Source organism: Phaenicophaeus curvirostris, chromosome Z (genome assembly GCF_032191515.1).
Source record: "Phaenicophaeus curvirostris isolate KB17595 chromosome Z, BPBGC_Pcur_1.0, whole genome shotgun sequence".
Classification (NCBI taxonomy): Eukaryota; Metazoa; Chordata; class Aves; order Cuculiformes; family Cuculidae; genus Phaenicophaeus; species Phaenicophaeus curvirostris.
Genome location: NC_091431.1, coordinates 39981589 through 40005695, shown reverse-complemented (window position 1 = coordinate 40005695; position 24107 = coordinate 39981589). Strand labels below are relative to the sequence as shown.

Below are 24107 nucleotides of genomic sequence, written 5' to 3'. Positions count from 1 at the left end.
CTGAATTTATCAAGTATCAGCTGAGCTACAGTAAATCAGAGAAGCTCCTACCAGCCCATGATAACACATGGTAAAATGCATGAATTTCAATGAACTTGACGCTGTCCTGACAAGGTTTAATTGGAAGTGTTATGTCATGTTTGGCACAGACTATAGATATACACATAAGATAATATCATCAGCTGACACAAGTTAAGTTAGTCACCAATGTAATCACACTTCTGAGCTCTTGATAGTACTGGATACACTGCAGTAAGTTCTCAATGCAAATTCCTCCACCAATGCCAAACATTTGTTTTCTTCATGAGTTGTAGAAAGGAGTAAGAATGAAGCTGCTGCAGCCAGCTGCATTTGATCTCCAGTGTTTTGGGTCTGCTCATTTATCAACGTAATTTCATCATCTTTCACAAAGGTAGCCAACTAGATTTCCAGTGTTCCACCACAACTTCCAAGAAATTAGAATTCTCTGCCATTGTAGTGAAAAATAAAACTGAATGTTCCCTGTACCAATACGGAGAGAGAAAGAACAGGAAAGGCAAATTTATCTTGGAAGTAAATGTCAGTGTTCTACTGCCCTGAGAAAGCCTCAAATGAAAAAGGACACTAGTAGCATTGAATAGACTTCAGTTTGTAATATCAGAGGAAAGATACAAAGTACACTTTGTGGTATGTATTTACACAGCCCCTTCTAGAAGCTATATGTAAGGTAAGTGCTCTTTTAAAGGAATATTAAGTAGCCCTGACATGCAACAGAAGCCACCAAACCAACCTCAGTCTTAAAGCAAAACAAAAGTAAAAGGTCAAATTCAGGAAAAGCTTTAGTAAAAAGAGAACCATGGGGGACGAAAAGAAAGAGATACAGCAAAACTGAAATACCTAGAGGGTGGGTGTTAAAAGGATGGGGCTAGACTCTTTTCAGTGGTCCCCAGCAACAGAACAAAGGGCAACGCCACAAATCAGAACACAAGAGCTCCATCTGAACAGAAGGAAAAAGTTCCTTACTTTGAGGGTGACAAAGCACTGCAAGCAGCTGCCCAGAGAGGTGGTAGAATCTCCTTCTCTGGAGACATTCAAAACCCATCTTGATGCAACCTGCTCTAGGTGAACCTGCTTTAGTAGGGGTGTTGGACTAGATGATCTCTAGAGGTCCCTTCCCACACCCCTGCCATCTTGTTATTCTGTGGAAATCTCAGCACATGTCCAAGGCTGCATAAAATCAAAATGTGTGCTCTGTTCAGTGACAGATGCTTAAAAAATTCACATTTAAAACATTTGGGTTTGATTCAGGATTTCAAGAATGTGAAGAACAGAAAGCATAGAAATCTCAGTTATTCTAAAAGTTTAATCAGAAGTTTCAAACACAGCCAAAGGATGTCCTTATCATCCCATCTCTAGACTTGCAGCACAGACAACAGAAGGGAACCTGAAATAAAAGGTCTCCTGTGGTCTGCCTCTGAAGACAGAAGAGAATGGCTCCCTTGGATGAAATATTTTCTTGATGGACTGTTTTCAAAGGCAACTGTGGATGATGATATTTCTTATTGTCAGAAAAATTAAGTCAGGATTGCTTGCAGAAAAAATGGAAGTGATTTACTCCCTAAACTGCTTAGGAAATCATGATGTTGCTACAGGCAAACAAACAGTAGGTACCAGCAACTTTGCTAGAAAAGCAGAATTACAAGAATTTTTACAGAATTCTTTTGAGAGCCTCATTTATAAAGTTAAAATGAACATAACCAGTAATTTCAAAGCAGAATTTTACAACACAAATGGAGTCGCAGCACCACTGTCATTATTTCAGAACAGCATGACAGTGGAGGCAGAATATACTGCAGTTTATAAGCCTTATCCTAAATGGTGTGCATTTTCCAGAGTAGGAGACCTTCAACCTAAAAGTGTTTTTTCAAGGACTTGGTCTCAACACCTAACAACTATAGCCTGCTAATGCTGAATTTGGAAGGTGGGTTTGTTTGTGCTTGACTAATTCTTCAAAGCTTGGAGTATTTTCCATCAGCGTGAAATGACTATTAGGTGTTTCTACCAATTTCTCCGTAGTGTTGGGAACAGGCTCCCTATAATTTTCCATGGTCCAGGTGGTTTCCTCTGCCCCTGCCTTCACTATTCATTAGGCTACTTTCTGAGCCAGAAACTGAAAAATTGTCTACCTTGAATAAGTAATGAGGGTCTGCCTCCTCTTCCTCTTTCTAACTCCTCTTTTTCTGTACTGGAATACCTGTGAAGTGGCTTAGGGTAGGAAGAGTAGCTGAGCCAGGAGAAAGCAGTAATTTGCCTCAGGAATGCCAGCTTGATTTTTGTGTCCCTTTTCATTTTTATTGTAACAACCCCATGGAAGGACACGCTGCTGCAGCACGACAAGCTAGCTGTCACATTGTCCAATTGCTGATTGTATTCTGTGAAACCAAAATAGGAGTAAGGGATGTCTGCAAACTTCCTAAATCCACATGATGTTTGAAAGTGAGGTGAGCTGTAATCAGTCCTGCCCTCTTGATCGCAGTCTAAGCCACAACCCCTGCTGGAGAACACCTGAGACTTGCAGGTCTCCACAGTCACAGGCAGCCAAAAGTCTGAGTGGAGAACAAAAAAAGATATGTCGGGTGGGAGGCTTTCTGTAGAGATGCGTCAGTGATTGACTTACTGTCCTCTGATTCTGCTTGCCTAGTTTTGGGATGAGCTCTTAAGAGAGGAATTAAAACGTATGGCCTGTTTTTCATCAGATTTCCTGAATTAATCAAAACTGTGTCTCTAATGGAGATGGAGCTAAAAAGCATACCAAAAAAACTGCCAGTCAACTGACTCAGGCAGTTCTGTTTCCTTTTCCAGCAGCAAACAGAGTAGACTAAGCCTGGTCTTCACAGATTGATACAGGGAACACTTCAGAACTACCTGTTCGAAACCTACAACTTAAAGTACCAGAGCAGAATTATCCACATCTCACATCCTGACAGAGCTTTCTGTGAAAGACTGAAGAAAACTGGAATATCTGCTCTGTTAGCTGTGTACACCTTCAAGTTGTACTCTAACACAAATTTTAAGTGACCAGGGTTCCAGCAAAAGTGTTTTATCATGCATTTCTGTTTTCTTTCAGTTTGAGTTTATCACCAAGCGTTCAACACAGTAATGGTACAACACTGACATGATTAAAATAATTGTGCCAATAAACATCTTGGTAATATAAAATAAACACACAGATAGCTTAGAAGTGCATGCAGACTACAATAATAGCTCCACTGAGGCACATGACAAAAAAAGGAACCTAATGCATTGCATTTAATAAAGTACTGTACATTAACTTTTGCAATTTTTTTGTTCTTTAATTGCACGCAAATCCAATTCTTTTTATCCAAATGAGTTACTAGTAATAGAGATCCTGTTACGTAAGCATAACAAACCTATAGGTTTTCTGAGAGAGCCACAGTAAATGCAGATTTTACTTAGAATCTGAACTAGCACAGCTTTGTAGAACAGCCCTGGGTTTGTTTTTAAACTGTGCCACCAGCAATGTTCAGGTGAGTAGAAGCAAGGTTCACATGCAGTGTAAAGCAAGGTTTTTCAGACTGAGGATGTAGGATTAATAAAAAAAAAAAAAAAGACAGTTTTGAAAGATGAAAAACTGAAACAATTCAGAAGATTGACAACACTAAAATAGTATGAGTTCATTATAAAATCAGCATAATAAAGATTGTTTTCCTTTCTTGACATTTAAGTAGCTCTTGAGCTTCCATAAGCATTATTTAAAGGCTGTACACTCCTGAGTAGGGCTGGTAATCTTCTCAATAATTACACTCAACTTCTTTACTTTACTAGGTAAACCTACTTTCACAAAATTAACTCATAAATACATTTATGCATTTCTATAACTGAGGAACTGAGGAACCACACTGAAAAAGATAGCTTTAAGCCTATTTTTTCACTGAGTTTGTGAATTAAACTGTAAATCTTAAAAAAAAACCCCTGACTTCTGTACGATTTTTTTTTTAAAATTAAAGCTATCTGATTCCATACCTTGTTTTTGAAGTAAACTTCAATTGGTAAAATGAAACCAGCATACCCAGATTCTTCAACTTTGTAGGGTGGATCTTTGCACACTGAAACGGAGAAAAACCTGTATTTAATGCACCAAAAATAATGTTTTAAATGCATAGAAAACATATAAGCAAATAATCTGTGAAAACAGTTCTGTGGCAGCACCATTATAACACTGTACACACATAATAAGACATGTTTATACACAACCCAACATGAAATTCGCAAGTAAATTGTTCCTGACTGAATATAACCTACAGTTAAGGGATATCAATTTGGTTTTCCTCTTTTTTGAATCCTCAGATGAACTAAGACCTTCAACACCAGGTGGACCCACTGAGTACCCACTACAGCAAAACTGGTACAGCAGCCAATGCTTGTTCTGGGAATGGGAAATACATAGGACAGCATACTGATAAAATTAAATATGTAGAGAGCAGAACTACTACCACTCATGTATTCATAACCTAATACTAATAAATTTCTAATAAACATAATTTAAAATAAATAAATTTAATTAGAATTAATGCTGATAAAATTTAAATCTGTATTATTGAGGGAAGGAGGGACACAAAAACATTCCAGCACATAACGGAGAACCTCAGGGAGGTTAACTATCATATGATGTTAAAATCTTATCCAGGTTTACTCTATAGAATTCAGATTTCTTTAATGCGATAGTGAATAGTAATATATCAAATATACAATCTTTTTGTTAAAGTTTTCAGTTTACTTCAAGAAGTTTTAGTTACACAAAATCTCCACAGTGCCGAACACGAGCTCTGTGAAGGAAGTGGCACTAGGCTGGGAACTTTAGACAGAGACATAAAGCAGGTTGTTATAGAAATTACAATAAATGCCATCTCGTCCTTCTCTTGTTTGACTGCGTAAGGTCCTCATGACAGAATTAGTACCCACATAACGCAAAACCACAAAGGTAGGATGAGCTCGAGAAACCATGTATCTCCTGCAGCATCAACTCAGATGCTTCCAAATGCTGCATTAACTCATGTTGTATGCACTATCATCTCAATGACACTATAGGACAATGACAGTTTCTCTATTGTAGACTGGTAGCAGCAGGACACTGGTTTCATACACAAAGGGTAGACTTCTTTAGAAATATTTGCTCAAGCTCTATTTATCTTCATAGAATCACTAGGTTAGAAAAGACCTTTGAGATCATCAACTCCAACTGTACCTGTCCACTATTAAACCATATCCCTGAGCACCTCATCTACCCATCTTTTAAATACCTCCAGGGACGGTGACTCAATCGCCTCCCTGGGCAGCCTCTGCCAGTGCCTGATAACACTTTCGGTGAAGAACTTGTCTCTGATATCTCATCTGAACCTCCCCTGATGCAACCTGAAGCTATTTCCTCTCATCCTATCACCTGTCACTTTGGAGAAGAGGCCAGCACCCACCTGTCTACAACCTCCTTTCAGGTAGTTGTAGATAGTGATAAGGTTTCCCCTCAGCCTCCTTTTCTCTAGGCTAAACAACCCCAGTTCCCTCAGCTGCTCCTCATAAGACTTGTTCTCCAGCCCCTTCACCAGCTTCCTTGTCCTTCTCTGGATGCACTCCAGCATCTCAATGTCTTTCCTGTAGCAAGAGGCCCAAAACTTAACACAACATTAGAGATACAGCCTCACCAATGCCAAGTACAGGTGCTGAGTACATCTTGCTGCCCAAAAAAAGAAATTCAGACTCCCAAATGGATCATCATTTGTTAAGATACATACTCTTTTCAGAACTGCCTGGTAGCTGCTCACCGCGTAGTATTAGGTGGAGCTTAAACCATAGTTCACAAAAAGTTTGTCTTGCAACCAATTGTGCAGGACCCAAATATCAGAACTACTACTTTTAGGAAAGCACCACAGACAGTCACTTACTATTCTAAATCATCCTGAAAACACAACAAGGCCTTACACATAAATGCTGCTGCATTCTCAATATTATGATCAGTATGCCAACTTTCTGAGAACCTGCAAGCTTGGTTAATCCTCAAATAAATGAACACAGCAGAATTTTCTCTTACTACCTTGCCATTCTCCTCCTGCTCTACCCGCACCAAACCCTCAAAGGGACATAAAGGATGAGGATGATTCCAAGTCCTTGCTCACCTACTGCAGCTGGTTATTACTACAAAGTTCACTTTATGCAGTCAATGGAAATAAATAAGGATGAAAGATACTAAACAAGAAAAATCTCTTTTATGGATTCTTCTGCAACACTGTCCTCTTGCAGATACAGAATTTAGATTTTCTTAGCAGGAAAAAAAAAAGAAGCTATAGTTTACAAAGTAGAATTTGAAAATTTTTGAAGAGAAGTGTTACCTTCATAGGTCAAATCTGAGTGGTGCTTTCAAACTATATTATGTTACTAGGTCAAAGACACATTTTGTGCTTCGAACGAGCATTTTGTGTCAGAACATTGAAGAAGTATTTCACCTTATATTGACGCGTCTTCCCTTAAGAAGACTTACCGACATTTTAGAAGCATGAAGGTAAGAGTCCTAATTAAGCACTGAGACAGGTTACAGTAATACATACTGATAATTTTTTCAGTCAAAGATAGAAGACACTTCCTGATCCTCATCTGCCTTTGTAAGATAATTTGAGAAAAAAGCCTAGTATCATTTGTATGGTCATGCAGTGTTCAGAAGACTGAAATCCACTTACATAAAAACAGGGATAGACTACAGAGCAGATACCATCCAGAGAAACACAGAAACTTTAGAAACTGTAATAATACATTAACTGTTACAGAGATTTCAGGCTGTATTACACGACAAGTCACAAATCACCTTTTTTTTTTCTTTTTGCTAGATATCACAACTCCTTCCTGAGTCCTTAGTTGTACAGAAAACAGTGTCAGCATAAGTATTTTTCATTTTCTCCCTCAAATCTCTCTTCTTTCAGATTTACACAGCTGTTAGCCACTGAGTACCACCTTGTCAGTTTCACATTACAGTTCCAAAAACAAAGTCTATTACACTTGCAGGCTCTGTTGAAACTTCAGTGATGGCTTACAAAATATTTTATCTCAAGAGAAGTACCTTGTGTGCCTTCATAATTGAAAGATAAGGGTTTTAAAAGAAGGAAAATCCTACAGTCTCGTGAATGAAACTTTCCTGAAAAAAAAAAATCCAAGTGACTGCTATTGCATATGTGTGGACAGCAACCAAAGTGAAAGCTATTACGTTTTCCTCACCTTGTTGTGCAAGGTACTATTATATATACTGACAGAAACAGCATCTCTGTGCACCCTGAACCAGCACTCACTGGCATAAGCTCTTTTTGATGTGTTGAACTAACACAAGCAGCAAACAGAGTTGCAATGACCTGTGATTTAGCCAAGCCAATAGGCAACCACCCTAACAAGTTTTATTGAACAGAGAAAAGTGGCAAGAGTTACAGAAGGAGGGAGGGAAGGAGGGAGGGAGGGAGGGAGGGAAAAAAAACACTACAGTGAAGAAGGGAAAGAAACAAAAGCAAAACGCAAGTATAGACCAACAGATCAAAATCAAGAACAGAACCTAGGAAGAAGTGATTTTGAAGAAGGAAGCACCTGGAAGCCCTAATAGGCTTCTCAGGATTCATTTTAAAACAGCAGCTACACTAAAACCAGGTAGATAAGCAGAAAACACTACATTTCTACAGATAAATGATTTACCCCTCACCCAGAGGCACTTCCCTAATGACTGCTCCCCTCCTTTGCAATGTCACATACAAATGGATTTCAACCATCAGATAACAAAGCCTCTTGTGCTACCACTAGGACCAAATAATTTGGTATGACCATAATGCACTTCCTCCCTCTTCCTGTATCTTTTTACTAGGTGGCCCAGCTTCAAGACAGTCTCTGCAACAATTAAGAACCAACAGATTCCTGCAGATTTAATTGCACTGAGGAGGCAGTTCTAGAGAACATCTTCACTGAGATGCAAGGAGAAGCAGCTAGCATTCTGCAGAATTACAAACCACATACACCAGTGTCTTTTCTCATAAGAACAGTAGATCTAGGAGGAGAGAAATACTCAAGGCCCACTGGCCACAAAGTAAGCTAGGTTTTTTGTTGTCAGCGTAAGGCAAGATAAGGAGTTCACCATACTACACCATTACTGTGTCTTATCAGAATACGGGATCATTTCTCTTCTTTCATAAATCTTCCGTAAAGCTTTAGTCTTGGGTATTTGCATTTGCAAATGCATCTGCTAAACACCAACAGCCCACTAAAGCAATTTTAGGTGAAATTTTGAAATAAAACCAGTTTATGCAACACAGTTACACAGCCAAAGTCCATCCCTTCTGTTCACCAAGTTCCACTGTACTTTGTAATGAACGTTGCTGTAAACAAGTAGTAACGCTGGCATGTTTGACACCATAGAAGGGAATTTAGATCAAACAGGGCTCCAACCACAGAAAAATCTACTCAAATACTGCATAGGAGCTTGAACTTTTGTGAACCTAAAAGACTAGATAAGCTATTAAAAGATGGAAGGAAGAACAGAAGGTGTAGAAGCTAGAGCAAGAAGGCCTAGGTCTTAGGAAAGTAAGGAGTTCTTATAGGTGGAATGCGATTTTTTTGAAATGTTGGGGAAGCATACACAAATATACACATATGAAACTGCACAGGTTCTGAATTCCAGTACTGTATGAACTTCAGGTGTTCACCTCAGCATGCTATCACTGAACTTCCCTTCATAAAGGACTATTTAGTCACTTAGCTGCAATCCTAGCTGTATTACAAACAATTCACAAGCAACAGCAATAGTTAGGAGCATCTTGGCTACGCTGATCCATTCTTTTTGACCAGCCTTCCCAGACATACAAGTGCAGTAATATGCAACTGAAAAACTACTGAAGTGTTCCTAAAATAAAATGTGCCTTCCAGAGACCAACTGCAAGATACCAATGTGCATCTTCAAGTAAAAGTTCAGTAACAACATTATCATTACTAATACACAGCATCTCACAGTTCTTTGTGGCTGTTTAACTTCATTAATGATCAAGTAAATACAACTTCCTTTATTTATAAAGGCTTTTTGTTCTATGGAGCATGTACAGTAACTCCGGAAAATATCAAAACATTTCTCTTAAACAACAGTGTCACATGAAATCTGTATTTGGATCAGCCCTGACAAGGTAGGCCTCTCCATCTGGGAGTGCTTACAACTGAAAAAAAACGGCTGCCACCTAATGCTCACCAAAGCCAATATCAATCTTTCCACGGTGTTAAGAGGCAAGAGGTGAGAATCTATATCTGTAATGTCATCTAGTAGAACTGTGAAAATTCAGTATCAAAGAACAAAACCTTCTACTAAGCTGACCACTCATCCTTATAACTGGTCATCATAAATCTAGGTTGCTTTTTATATTATAACTAAAAAAAAACCCACCATGACTAATTACAGTAACAAAAGTGAGTGGATTTCTGGAAGTCCAGAACAATCCCTGGACTGCAACAATAATTCTCCAGCAAAAGCCAAGTAACAGTGAATTTTTCTTCACAGAAAATGAAATCAAGTATTTAAAATTAAGAAACTGAGACAGGAAATCAGGGCACAGAATCACAATCACAGAATTACTAGGTTGGAAAAGACCCACAGGATCATCAAGTCCAACCATTTCTATCAATCACTAAATCACGCCCTCAGCACTTCATCTACTCATCTTTTATACACCTCCAGGGAAGGTGACTCAACCACCTCCCTGGGAAGCCTGTTCCAGTGCCCAATGACCCTTGCCTTGAAAAATATTTTTCTGATGTCCAGCCATTTTTTCTGATGTCCATTCCCTCTTGTCCTGTCCCCTGCCACTTGAAGAAAAAAAAACAAAAAGGAAACAATGAAGTGTGTTATTCTAATTTAAGCAAAACATTGACACATTAGTACGGTATGACCTAAAAATTATAGAAGGGAACTGCTAAGGTTGGAACAATTATTTACACAGTACGTTTACATCAAAGTGCCTGCTTTTTCTGGGTCTCACTTGCATTACATGTGTAACAGAACAACACAAAGCTCTACAACCAAGAATACCCTGAAGAACAGAGACCTGAAGTCTGTATGCAAGCACATTTATAATGAGTATGATGTAAATGTATACTCCAGGCATAAACACAGCTTAATTAAGAGCTGTGTTTGCAGGCAGGTAACAATCAGAACACTTACACTATTCAACATTTTGACCTTTTGAGGGAAGAGAACAGTTAGCCATGTAAGACTAATGGATGAGTGAATTATAAAGAAGGGGCATAGAAAACTAAGATTTTCTTCAAACAGAAGTAACTTAAATTGTAATGCTGTTTCTGACCACTATAGCATACCCACAGCTTTATTCTTCTGCCTAGGAGACGTATAAGATAGGAGATCCTGAAAGTCAGTAGCAGATAAACTCCTCCTCAGACTCTGCAGCCCTACATACTATGCATACGACAAACTCTCCTTTGCACATAGAACAGAAAAAGGAAGGGGAAGAAATATAGTTTCAGCCTTAAAAGCAGAAAATCTCCAAAGTGGCCTGAATAATTAGTTTTGATGCTGGAATTGTCCTAGAACAAGTGACAATTACAGTTCTTAAAAGTCCTCATTTTAAAAAATGCTACATCATGAGACTGCTTTTGCACTACTAATCTGCTGGTAATCTGTAAAACATTAACAAAAATAAAGTGACCATGCTGTCCAAACACACATTTGTTAGCCTGTGGCTAGGGTTTTGTCTAAGTAGATAAATGGTTGTCTTAGGCATGAAAGCCATTCTCTTCACAATCTTTCACATCTGTTATTTATAAAATGTCAGGGGAAAAAGTGGACAAAATTGCATTTGCAAATTAGTCTTTAAATGAAAATCAGAAAGCTATGGAACTCAGCATTTCAGACTAGTACAACAGGTGCTTTCAAAGAAGTTATACACACAACTGGTCTGTATCAAAGCAGACTTCCTCGTTTAGACATAATTTATCAGAACATTATTTCCCATAGCAGATTAGATAGACAATAACTGCAGACAGAGTTTTCAAAACCTGGCATGTTTAATTCTAGGCATTCCTTAGCTTTCTTATTTTTTATTTACTGGTTCACAGAACCACAGAATCACTACGCTGGAAAAGATGCCCAGGATCATCGAGGTTGTTTTGGTTGGTTGTGTTTTTTTTTTGTCATTGATTTGTATGTTTTAAAGTAGCAATTGCCCTAGGAAATTTTCTGAATAGATATATCTTAGATTATTTTCCCGGTCTGATCTTCATAGGTTTGGAGACAGAACACCCCTAACCACAGTGTGCATGTAATCTACTGCTAAATCATGAAACAAAAAGAGAAGGGGAAGCACCTAAAGAAATGCAGTCAAATAAGAGCAAAACTCCAAGCAAGCTTCCCCATTTGTACTTCTGTATGCTTTCCGAAGAACAAGTCTTTCTATCAATCAAGTGTGTTAAAAATTTCATGCTATATCAGACAGCTGATGTTTGAGTTTGAATTCCATATGTTTCTATTAATTCAATTTCAAGCACATAAGCATGAAACAGCACCGAACAGCAGGCACAAGTTGGGATGTTGTTGTTGTTGTTGTTGTTGTTTTTCTTATAACATAGCATTCACCTACCATTTACTACAGGTAGGTTAACACAGGAGCCTTTGGGCATTTCTGGAAACTTATAAGGGATGGCAGCCATCGGTGAGCACCCAGACCCAAAGATGGCAACTCTTAAGTGCAGTAAAATTAAGACCTCTGCCTCTTTGCATGAATGGTAAAGAAGCTACAAGTTGTGGCTAAAGAGGACACGTTCTTATTCAAGGGAAAGAGAAGAGGAAGATAAACAATGGCAGAAAGGCTTCATCTGGTCCAAAAGTTGGTCAAGCAGCATCACAAGCTGCAAGCTGTGCACTTGGGGGTGCAAGTGCTGGAAGGGTGTTCCTCTGTGCAGTATCTGCTCTGCCCTACCCACCCTCTTCAGGGAGTACTCTACTGGAAAACCACATACACTCTAGTACTTCTCATCTAAGGCAGAGCTCATATCAAGGGCTGAAGACCTGACGCCCCTCATTCTCTCCTGCAGCAGTGAAGTACACAGATTCCACCTGGCCTGGGCCCACACTTAAGACTCTCTCCTTGCTCCATGCCACCCACAAGCACTCATGAACTCCTCATCACTTTGCTGCCTCCAGCCATACTAAGGACTACTTCTAATTCCTCTGTCTGAGAAAAATTAACACAACAAACCACCCCTCTTTCTTCCCTAACGAGGTCACAGTGTCAGAAACATACCCATCCATGGCCTCATGCTGAGTGAGCATTGAAGAACCCTCCCCACACACATAATCCAATATACTACAAAGAAAACACTAACAACAATAAAATTGAAGCTGTGAAGAGTCTCAGTGTTCAGAAGTACAAAAAGCTGAAGCAAAGCCTAACACGTGCCAGTACAAGCTCTGCAGCTGAAAGGTTTAAGGAAGCACGAGGCAGAGCAGGGCAAAGAGAAGGCTTTCGTTTCAGCACTCAGCCTGCACCTCTGTCTTCAGAAATCAATTGCTGTCTGCACCAGAACTTCAGCCACGTGCTTCAGAAACTAAAAAAGCTTCTGTGTCTATTTGCCAGGATACATCAATATGCAATGCCATTTAGACAGACTGAGATTACAGGAAATGCTTAAGGAAATGCAATAAATCAGTCAACAGGTTGTCACCTGTAAGAATGGATAAATGGGCTTTCTACAGGTTTTGAGATAAGATACATACTGTCAGATCTCTGCTATTTAATAATTCTTCACTTTTAAGAGCTCTCCAAGCAAAATGTAGTTAATGTTATTAAAAGGAGAACTAAGAGAAGCGATGAGGGGACAGATATTGAAAACATACATAGTAAAAACTGTACTTTTAGAACACACTAATTAACACCTTCCAAAATGTCCTTAAGTTACTTCATGAATATTTACTTACATACACAAAAGACAGCATAACAAATACCAATTAGCTGTATTATGGTCCATTTTGATTCTCACCAACCCTGGTCATAGGACATCACAAAAGATCAAACACCCTTCTGATCCAGGGAAGACTTTCAGGAAGGCAGAAATTAACAGCATTCACTTGCAGGAAAGGTTTTGATATATTTAAGAGCAAAAGTCTGAGAGTGTTATATTCAGTCTGTCTCTAGAGTCCTCTATCCAACTCATTTTTGTTTCAAGAACAATCATACGCACCAGACACTCTTAAGATTTCCCACAAATAAAGTCATCTTACATCTTTAAGACACAAAGGACAAAAGTGAAGGATAGTAGGGGTGTCCACCTCACAGGCAGAAAAATGAGATACACAGAGGAAGATAATTCCTCAGTAGTACAGAAGATACATGCCAAATCCAGTCTAAAAACAAGTCTAAAACTCAAACAGAGTCACAATGCCACAACCAACTCTGATTTGAAGACTTTAGAACCAAGAAAAATATCAGGGTGGGTTGGATAAGTAGCACTTAGATAGACAATGTACTGCAGGAAAAAGTCTTCCATGAAACTAAATGAATACTGTAGACAGCAACCTTAATTCTAGTTATTTATTTATTAAACATGGGGTTTTTTTACTTTTATGATTCTTAATGAGATGTTTTCAGTACAGCACTGCTATAGCATTTATTAATGACTGAATGCAAGACAGACAGCCTTCTCAGAGTAAAACATCTTGATAAAAGAACAGTAGATTAAATTCCAACTGAGCATGAAGAAGAAAACCTGGTGACTTAAAACAAATTCCTACACTTAACGAGGCAAAAATCAACGTAGAGAGAAACATCTAATATGAATTTTGAAATGTCACCATTAAAACTGCAATTCCATTTTAAGTACCTGCTGTTTTGTACTATAATCTACTTAGTCAAGGCAATCACAGTATGAATCTGGTAAACGGGTAACTGGCTATTTCAGTTAATCATAAAACTGCTCTTCTGCAGTGTAACAATTTTTCTGGGTAACTGAATTGCTGTAATACTCATGAATTTATACATTCTCCTCCCCTAAAAAATGGAACAGAAAATGAGGAAAAGCTGAGAAACTTCAAGGGAATATTAAAACACAAGAATTTATTTCAACACCACTGAGAGGAGCTAAAATAAATCTGTGACAAGTTTTATTCAGATAACATAAACATAGAGCCTGATCATGTTCACATAAATGCCATAGACTCAGCTTCAACATAAATGGAAACATTAGCCATTTAAGACAATCTCAGACATGCTCTTTCACAATACCCTGGCTGAAGCCCTACAGCAAGAGATGAGAATAACTTCTTTCCATTTTCAGTCTGAAATCTCTCTCACCAGAAGAGTCTCACAACACTTCTCAATAATAAAGTACCAATTGTTGCGACTTCAGAACGCAGCAGTTACCTTAAGACAACAACACTGAGCAGTACATGCTGGTAGATGTTGCCTTGCAACCATCGATCCTTTAAACTATCTAATCTATTTAAGCTCTATTTATTGTGCCTGTGCATTAATACAGAACAATTGAGTATTTCAAACCTGTAAGTACTTTCAGACACATAGTAAGCCCCCACAAATACATAGAGTACCTACAGGAAATACACCTAAAACTGCAAGAATAGAAAGTTAATTTAATGCCACTGGATTTTGCCAATTTCAGAAAGCAGCATGTTACCATCCCCAGCATCCTTCTAATTTTAGTCCCATCTTTGTAAGATGCTTCACAGCAGTGCGCTCACAAAACTAGTTGTCTATGGCACCAAACACACTCCAATTTACACTTGAAAAAAAGAGCAGCAGAAGTGTCTTCCTTCACAAGATAACCTTAAAGCCTCTGGGCAACGGACAAATAGCACTTCTGTACTGCTTTTGGCTGAATATGGTCTGGAAATCTCTAACGAAGAGTGATGAAACCAGGTCTCACAAGATGACTCCTAAAAGCACTGGATTCCACAAAGCAAACTGTTTCATTTTAATAATAGTCTCAGATCAAACTGTGTAGTGACCTATGATCCCTCTCTATGAGGCAATTCCTCGCTCTTAATATGGGATTCCTCCCATAGTCTCATGCAGCACAGCCCTGAAGGAGGAAGAACTGTCCATGTCCCCTTGCAATAAGTCTGGAGTGATTTCTCACTGTATTCTGCAGTGCCTTGTCTCAAAGAAACTGTAGACGCTGGTTCTGTTTCTACATATATCCAACATAAACCAATTTAATTGCTGTTCTCTACAAGCTTCTCAGCATACCCTGCTCCTTTCTCAATCTATTTTCTCTCCATCTCCCTACCATTAAAACTTGCCATTGTGAGTTTAGGTATTAGCTCATATTAATCCAAGATAAGCCTTATTTTGTTAATTTGAATGTTCTTCACCCCTTAAACATCACATAACTTTAACATTATTTCTTCTATTAGTAATGCCTCTCTATACAGCAACATTTGCTAAGTCATAAGCTACCTACATACACCTGCAACTTAGTTAAGGACAGTGTTTTAAACAAGATGCTATTCAATACAAAACCCCTTGATATTTCCATTGAACACCCTAAGCCAAACATATTTCTATATTTAACATCTTCATTTTGCCTGTGCACCTACAAAAAACAGCCTGCAAGTTTATGTTCAAGCCTATTCCTTACCTGCAAGAAACATACACTTGCCAAGTTAAAGTGATAGATCTCCTTTGCCATAGAATCTTAGAATCACCAGGTTGGAAGAGACCCACCGGATCATCGAGTTCAACCATTCCCATCAATCACTAAACCATGCCCCTCAGCACCTTGTCCACCTGTGCCTTAAACACCTCCAGGGAAGGGGACTCAACCACCTCCCTGGGCAGCCTGTTCCAGTGCCCAATGACCCCTTCTGTGAAAAATTTTTTCCTAATGTCAAGCCTAAATCTCCCCTGGCAGAGCTTGAGGCCGTTCCCTCTTGTCCTGTCCCCTGTCACTTGGAAGAAGAGGCCAGCACCCTCCTCTCTACAACCTCCTTTCAGGTAGTTGTAGAGAGCAATGAGGTCTCCCCTCAGCCTCCTCTTCTCCAGGCTAAACAACCCCAGCTCTCTCAGCCGTTCATCATTGTTGAGACATGCAACTTTTACCACTTTATCCTTGCTGACTGCTTTTTCAGTACAGAGTTCTCCAGGAAGCCCCCAATCATCATCTACCAGTGACCTAAGCATTCAGCAGAGACTTTGGGGTATGGCTTCAACATAGTTAACTAAATGGATAATTTCCTCAGAGCTACAGGAAAAGCAACCATACACTTCTATAATGACCTATACTGAATATTTTCTGCTCTTCTCATTTTTCAATCAACTCTCCTTCCAGAAAATTACACAAGTACATACAAGAATCTATACTTCACCCACCTCCACCACTGCTATTTATTGCAGGAACACCCCAAAAAAGTACAGCTATGACCCTTCTAGGTGTTTATTTAACTTTCACCAATCCATAGTGAACACTTGACAGCCACAAACAGATTTTACCCTTTGAAAGCATACACAATTATGTAGGAAACAGGATGCCTGGACACCCAAGTCAACCAATCCAACTCACCCAGGACATTAACCTAAATTAAGATACTCAGGCTAAACAACGTTTGTTTTGTCTCTCCTATCTTCTTTCACGGTCACCCAAATCCTTGAAATAATTGTTTTATGCATATGCTGTTTCCAATGGCTTTTGTCCCTCGGTTTCTGGATGGTAGTTCAGAGGGCACAACATAAACTCTATTCTGGTTTTCTCTCATAGAACAGAGGTAGCAACTAAACACACTGGTTTTCGGGAGTACAATGTAAAAGCTTCACTAGTGCTCCACTTCCTCCCCTGGAAACAATCTCATTTAATGATGGAAGGAGATAGGAGTTGCTTATTACAGCTTTCTAAACAAACACTTTATTTTTTACTTTAATGCTTTGAACTAAGGTCATTCATTTTATGTTGTCTGCTCCCATAAGGCACAAAGCAGGATGTTTTTCACCACAGTTTTAAATGAGGAGACTGTAAAACAAAAATGGTGGAGCCAGTAATAGTTTGGTACCCATCGAACTACTGGGAAATAATTTAGATCAAGAGTTATAACCAGGCATCTGCTACTAAAATGTATTAATATGGGGAGAAGAGGGGACACACGTTGGCTATAATACTTATAGACAGTTTTTCATACGTAAGCAACATGTACACATGGTGTTAACACTTGTTTGTACCTTCAAATGCTCACTGCTCTTTCTTTGACTGTGATCATTCTTTACATTAGAGAAGCTCTTGCTTTGTTCACTTCCTACTGGATGTTACTAATATTGACATATTTTGAATATGTGACACGTGTTCAAGCTGACATGCAATATAAAGGGGGCTTATTTATCCTCTTACTCCCAGCAGCAGTTCACTGGCTTCATTCAGAAGCCAAGACAAACAGATAAACTGCGCTCACACTTTTGTTCCCTATTCCTTCACACCACCCTGTGAGCAGGAATTCAGAAGAATATGATTCAAAATTTACTCTTCTGCCTCTGAGGAAGTTTGGAGAAGGACTGCAAAGAAAGCATCATCATTTACTCATCATTCCCTAGATCTGCTGAGGCCCACGATGAGAAAACTAACATCACAAGAAAACAGCACGGGTTTTTTGGAAGTCACAAAAAACTTAAGTGTCTTGGCCTCAAAAGTTTTACACATGATAACATATGTGTAATACTGCCTCTTCCATCACATTGTCAGACTGTGGCTACACTAAAGGAGGGCAACAGAAAAAAAGAATCTTGGCCACTAAAGCTTAAATGTCTTGTATGAAGGAAAAGGAAAGTCTCTGCTTTGACTAACTGCAACTAGCAAAGCAACAGTTACTTTGTCCAGATTTTGAAGGGTTTGTGGCCTTGGGTATCTTAACCTGTTCCCAAGCCTCTTCTCCATGGATGTCTTCCAGCTTTTCACCTGAAAGTTTCACCAGTTTCACAACTGGTCAGCCTCCCACATTTCTGAGTAGGAGATGGCAAGTGCTGATGTTCTAGCCAGGCATACAGGTCAGGAAAAAGGCCAGTAGAAAAAGCCAGTATTGACTTCAGCATTGCCTGCCCTTCACCAGTGGCACTAATCTGGGTCTGTCCTCCCTTCCAAAAAGTACCTGTTTTAATAAAATATAGAAAAACTTAATATCCCCACGGGCCCCATCTCTTCTGTCAAGTTACAGCTGAAACTGGATAGCTTTCATGAGAATATGTAAAAATGAGGAAAAAAGCCTTGATCCTTAAGGGAAGCAGTAAGACTTAGATGTTTCTTCTAGTCAGCCACGCTGTTTAAGATGCACTTATGCATTGTTTATAGTATAATCTAAATTTTGATTCATCTGTTCCCACTGAATTTGATCCCCTGCTTGTCTCCTCTTTGCTTACAGTAGAAATTCCTTTAACAAAGCATTTGTATGCCGATCATCTTGTGAATTACGCTTTTTTCCCTTCGCATTCTATAAAATACTATTTTCCCACAAGAGCCCCTAATACGTACCATGTGTATAAGGATGAAATTCCCAGAGGCTAGTAGCTTTTTCAAGTTGTGAGAGTTTCCTTGGCACCTACACATTCTTCCTTGGTTAAGTCAGCTGTTACAGTAAATTAAGTATTAAGAATACATTTAACCCTTTAGACCTTGAAGTTAGGCCACAGTGAGAAAAAATGGCTGTGTAGAAAGTTCTGGGCCCCTCACCACAAGAAGGATGTTGAGGCTCTGGAACAAGTCCAGAGAAGAGCAACAAAACTGGTGAAGGGGCTGGAGAACAGGCCTTATGAGGAGCGGCTAAGAGAGCTGGGGTTGTTTAGCCTGGAGAAGAGGAGGCTGAGGGGAGACCTCATTGCTGTCTAGAACTACCTGAAAGGAGGTTGTAGAGAGGAGGGTGCTGGCCTCTTCTTCCAAGTGACAGGGGACAGGACAAGAGGGAATGGCCTCAAGCTCCGCCAGGGGAGGTTTAGGCTAGACGTGAGGAAAAAATTCTTTACAGAAAGGGTCATTGGGCACTGGAACAGGCTGCCCAGGGAGGTGGTTGAGTCACCTTCCCTGGAGGTGTTTAAGGCACGGGTGGACGAGGTGCTGAGGGATATGGTTTAGTGTTTGATGGGAACGGTTGGACTTGATGATCCGGTGGGTCTCTTCCAACCTGGTTATTCTGTGATTCTGTGATTCTGTGTGTAAACACTGATTATTTTTGTTACTCAAATACACTTAAAGTGAAAATTTCAGTCACTGGGCAAAGTCTTGTACTATTACTTTATATGAACAGCTGCAAGAACAAGTGATATTAAGACATATTATATGAAAGAAGTTATGTACCTTATCTAGTGTATTGTCTCAGACCACAGTCATTCTGGACATTTTTAAAGTTTATTTGTTCATTCTCTCATTGGTAGCACCACTAACAGTAGGAAGAAAGCTTCTTTCCAACTCAAGCTAAGTCATTAGCATCTTTTAGTGCCTTTTCTTTTACATAAATTAGCAAATTTTAATTTAATGTTTGATAATTAGTCCATTGACTAGTTTGTAAAATCCTGTTTTGTTTATTGCATCCTGGGCATAAGTTAATACCCACAGTCCTTCCACCTTCCTGATAAAAAAAAGAAAACCACAAAGCAGCTTGCAATAGAAGGTCCTCCTATTTAAAAATCATACAGGAACACCTATTTTAAAAAGGCACAAATGAGCAGTGTTTCACCTCAAGAATGACATTAATGTGGAATCTCATCAAATTTGTATTCAGCTGACAGGAAATAAGAGCCAATTTTTAACCACTTGTGAAGACAAATGTAGTAATAACTTAGTTTACCTCAAAGAAGGTAGTACTATTGGCATCACATTAAAAAGGATTTGAGGGGAGTGAAGCACCTTGTTCTAAGTCATCCACCAAATCAGTGGTGGAGTCAAGAACAGAAGCAAGGGTGCTGACTACCATTAAGACATGGCTCTATCCACAAAAAGCCTCCATTTTGCTACACTTTACAAAGTCAAACCTGAATATGGCCTCATATTCAACATTCCTAAAAGGCAGAAAGCAAATCAACAAAAACAGTCTGGATCTTTCACTCACATCTGGCCCTCAGCTGCTTTGTACATAACATGCCTTCCAGAGCAAAAACTACCTGACATTTTCTACGATTGCTTTCAAAAGGAGCTTAAAATTCTAACATTTGGGGATGTACCATACAACCACATGCATGTATTTTGTCAGTCTTAGCATTACTAAACATCAGTGACAAGCCGTAATAATTTTGGATAGATATACAAGAGACAATTTTCTCAACTGCAAGATAACAAACTTACTCTCCCAGTAAGATATGAGTTGTTTTTTTAAAATCCAAAAAGTTACAGTGGAGCACTTAAATGGTCACAAAAGTTTCAGAGTATAAGTTTTCTGAACAGCATTTCATCTCATTACTAAAACAATAATAGAAAGACAACGAGCCATTAACTTTAAGAGTTCAGGCACTGCAAGTCCAACATGTGCTTACATCACCACACAAGACCTGCAATTATCACCAGACAAATAGCAGTAAGGGAATGTGGTCATACTCAGAGATATTACAGTTGTCCATACCACATTACACAGGATTAAATGGCAGGGAGCTCTTGGCTTTCTCCAAAATGGGACAGCACTAAAGATCACTAACAGTTTTCCTATCTGGTTGGTTTGAGCAATGATTCAAATAATAACCTTTGGTTTCTAAACAAAATGTATTTGCAAGTACTACACTAGTAAAGTGTTTTCCTAAAAAGCTATTTGCTCAAATATTCTTATACACTAAAGGATGCTTTCTTAAAAGTAAAGCAACTTTCAAGCTTTTGCTATGAGTCTTAAAGGAGAAGCCAGAACCCTAGGCAACGAATAGGCTTGTCAATTATGCTCTTTCCTATGAAATACTTTACTACGTAACTGGACTTCACCTCAGAGCAGAAACAAAAGTTTGCTGTAATTATTTCAACTCCACTAAAATACAAGAAGGTACATTACGGCTTGGCTGCCACTGATGAGAGCTCAAGGTTTTCAAGGGAGAAATAGGTTTTCACATAGTTCCTTCTGCTGGGGTGAACTATATTGGCACAGGATAAAGTTTTGCGGACTTAACTTCACGACGGTACTTACTAACACATGAAAAAGACATGTGGAAGGAAAACTGTATTGGGAACCAGTCTGTATCAAGGATCTGCAAGAAGAAAGCTAATACGACTAAGTGAAAACTGAAGTATCACCTAATAATTTTCTATTACTCTGGCTTATTTTCTAAAGAGAAAGGAAGTCTTCTCTTTCTATTCAAAACAGTTGTACTTAGCAATTTGCAGAAGTATTGTTTCCAGTGTTTTAAACTTTGAGGGAGTTAATAATATTAACAAAGCAATCATCTGTCACAAGGGCATATCAGACAAATAAGGAGTTTTATATTTTGCCATCAATACCCACATATTGTACCCAACACAAAAGACAGCAAGTGTGTCAGTGTAACTGCTTTTCACAGCCTGTATTACCAGGTGCTGAAAATAGCACAACAGAGCTGCGATCCTAAAAGCAAAGCATAGTCACAAACTGCAAAGCATCTCCTTTTAGAGAAGACAAAATGTCATTTCCAACAGCTCAGATTACTGCTACATTCATAGTTTAGGCGATTATAACACTTTCAGAAACCATACACTTCGCGATCAGCATTGCTAAAGGGACTGAATAAGCTGCAGCAAAACACAGTAAGGTCAAAGTATATGATATTTTTCTTCCACTCAGTCACAGCCTGTAGCAAAAGGCTGGCTAAAAAAAAAAAAAAAAGTAGTTTCCCCCTCGCTTTCCATCCTAAAGCACTGCCTACGTAATTTTGATTCTTTAGTTTTACTGTTGGAAATCGACTAGTCTTCATGTGCCATAAATATTACTGCTGTGAATACAATGCAGGTCACTTGTAAAAGCATGCTTCCATTGAAGCGTTCCTGACCCCTCCTTCCCTCCCTCACTTTCAAAAAATATCACAAAACTTTCACTGTCTCCTCTCAAGCTTCAAAGTAAAATAGATGTTCAAATGTTTTTTGTAATATGTTCTCATTTTTTACAATCATACTGGCATGTGCTATCATCTGCACAGAGAAGGAAGGTGTCTGTATCTTCACAGCTATGGAACAGCAGGTTCTCTCTGCCTGGCACATTACCAGCATACTTATGCTGGAGTGGCAAGTGGGTACAAAGTTTGGTATTATTTCATGATTGTGCTATTTTTAGATATAAAAATCAAGGAGAAGAGAAAAAATCACTTACAGCTTGGGAGTATCTCAACAATACAACATTTGGCATTGTGTACCTAAAAGCATTCAGCTATGGCTTTCCAATTTTTCTTCCATCTTCTACAGGTCATACTTGCCATACAACATAATCCTTGTCTCCCACACAAAAACACTAATGATAACCATCTTTATAACCCCTTCCCTCACCACCTATCAACTTAAACACTGCAGATATATTAAAAGCACAGTTGGTATTCTCTGGATATGACTGGATGCACACGCTGGGATACCCATTATCAGTATCAGGGATGGCCACTTATTACATGTGCCAAAGATCTTAGCCATTTTTCCTTCAGTTGCTTCAGTGAACCATAACCTACAGACCTTACCTACTGGTTGCTGTAACAGTTTTGAGATAAATGCTTTCCAAGGCAGAATGGTGCCACCAAAACAGTACCAAACAACCAGGCACTCACACTGATGCTGATGATAATCAACTACTAAATCAAAAGTCAGTTTGCAAAGGACACAATGAGGGTGAGAAGCTATAGGAGTATAAGAAACTATGTCAGACTGATAGGAAGTCATATTGTTTACGCAGTGACAGCCTCTGGAGATCCCATAACGTCTCTGTGTGGTCCAAGGCCCTCTACAACAACATTGGAAGATACAGGTCCCCATCCCATGACCACAAAATAAAACCAAAACCTTCCATGAAATTTTGATGGCTAGTTTCTGGTAACATAAATTTTTTAACCAATTCAGCTATAATTTTACTCCAAGACCATTTATGTCTGATTAGAACTACTATGACCAGTAACTACTGGTCAAATATAAAAATCACCTATCTCATAGCATTCATTAGCCCAGAACACTTCGCTTATTTACTGTCATGCAGAATTTAGCTCAGATCGTATATTTCTACAAAACACCAGTGATCAGTGAAGCACTTTTCCTTTACCATGCATTTAGTACAAACTATCTTGACTAGAACTACATCTTCTATCCACAAGGTATCCAAATAAAGAAGAAAATCTCATCTTTCAGTGATACAAGAGAACCCTACAATCAATCAGAAACACAACACATGAGGTTATCCTCTGTGAGCTGTAAAACCAGCTCAGTTCAAACAAGTTTCAGTGACTCTCTAACACAAAAAAAAGATCAGAAACTAATTTCTGTGTTAATAGCACTTTCAATTTGCTCATTTACACAACTCACAGTGTGTGCACAGGCAAGAGGAAGACACATTAATCTGTTGTCCTTATATTTGTGTGACATGTTCTAATTTTCTTTTCCAGTTAATATTTTACGATTTTTATATAATTTATTTTATATCAGAAAAGATGTACACAGTTGAGCTAATGCTTCTCTCCACCTTCTGTTACAACCACAAGAAGCTTGTAAACATAATAGTGCAGTCTTAGCACTGTATTAGCCATTTCTTACAGCTACTGTAAAACAGGATTAAATGACAACACTATGAAAGTTTAACATAGATCTGCCAGTGAACGTTTACAGTATGTACAAGAGCGCACACAAATGCTCTCTCTCCTTCCCCTAATGCCTGCACATCCACTGCAATCAGTGGGTCAGGCTCTAGGAGAATGAGACACCCTCACAGACAAAGGTATCTGGCAGACAGTAATAGCAGGATACTATTATGAGTATGTGCATTCAGAGCATTATGGTAATTGGTGAGGACTATTTAATTGGTCTCATTCTTTTTTCTGCAACTTGAATTAACTTCAAGCTCCCTCTATTGTTTCTACATCTTTCTCGCACAAGGCTTCATTTCCAAATTCTTCTTATTGATTTTTTTTGAGTGACTT

General features: G+C 38.8%; 1 protein-coding gene across 1 annotated transcript in view; it reads right to left on the bottom strand.

Annotated features, from left to right (window-relative positions):
- Positions 1-24107, bottom strand: part of MLLT3 (MLLT3 super elongation complex subunit) — a 111016-nt gene that overhangs the window by 48836 nt on the left and 38073 nt on the right. Inside the window, exon 3 of the mRNA XM_069881203.1 lies at positions 4024-4106. Coding sequence (XP_069737304.1) covers positions 4024-4106 — 83 coding nt within the window. The remainder of the gene's footprint in view (positions 1-4023; positions 4107-24107) is intronic.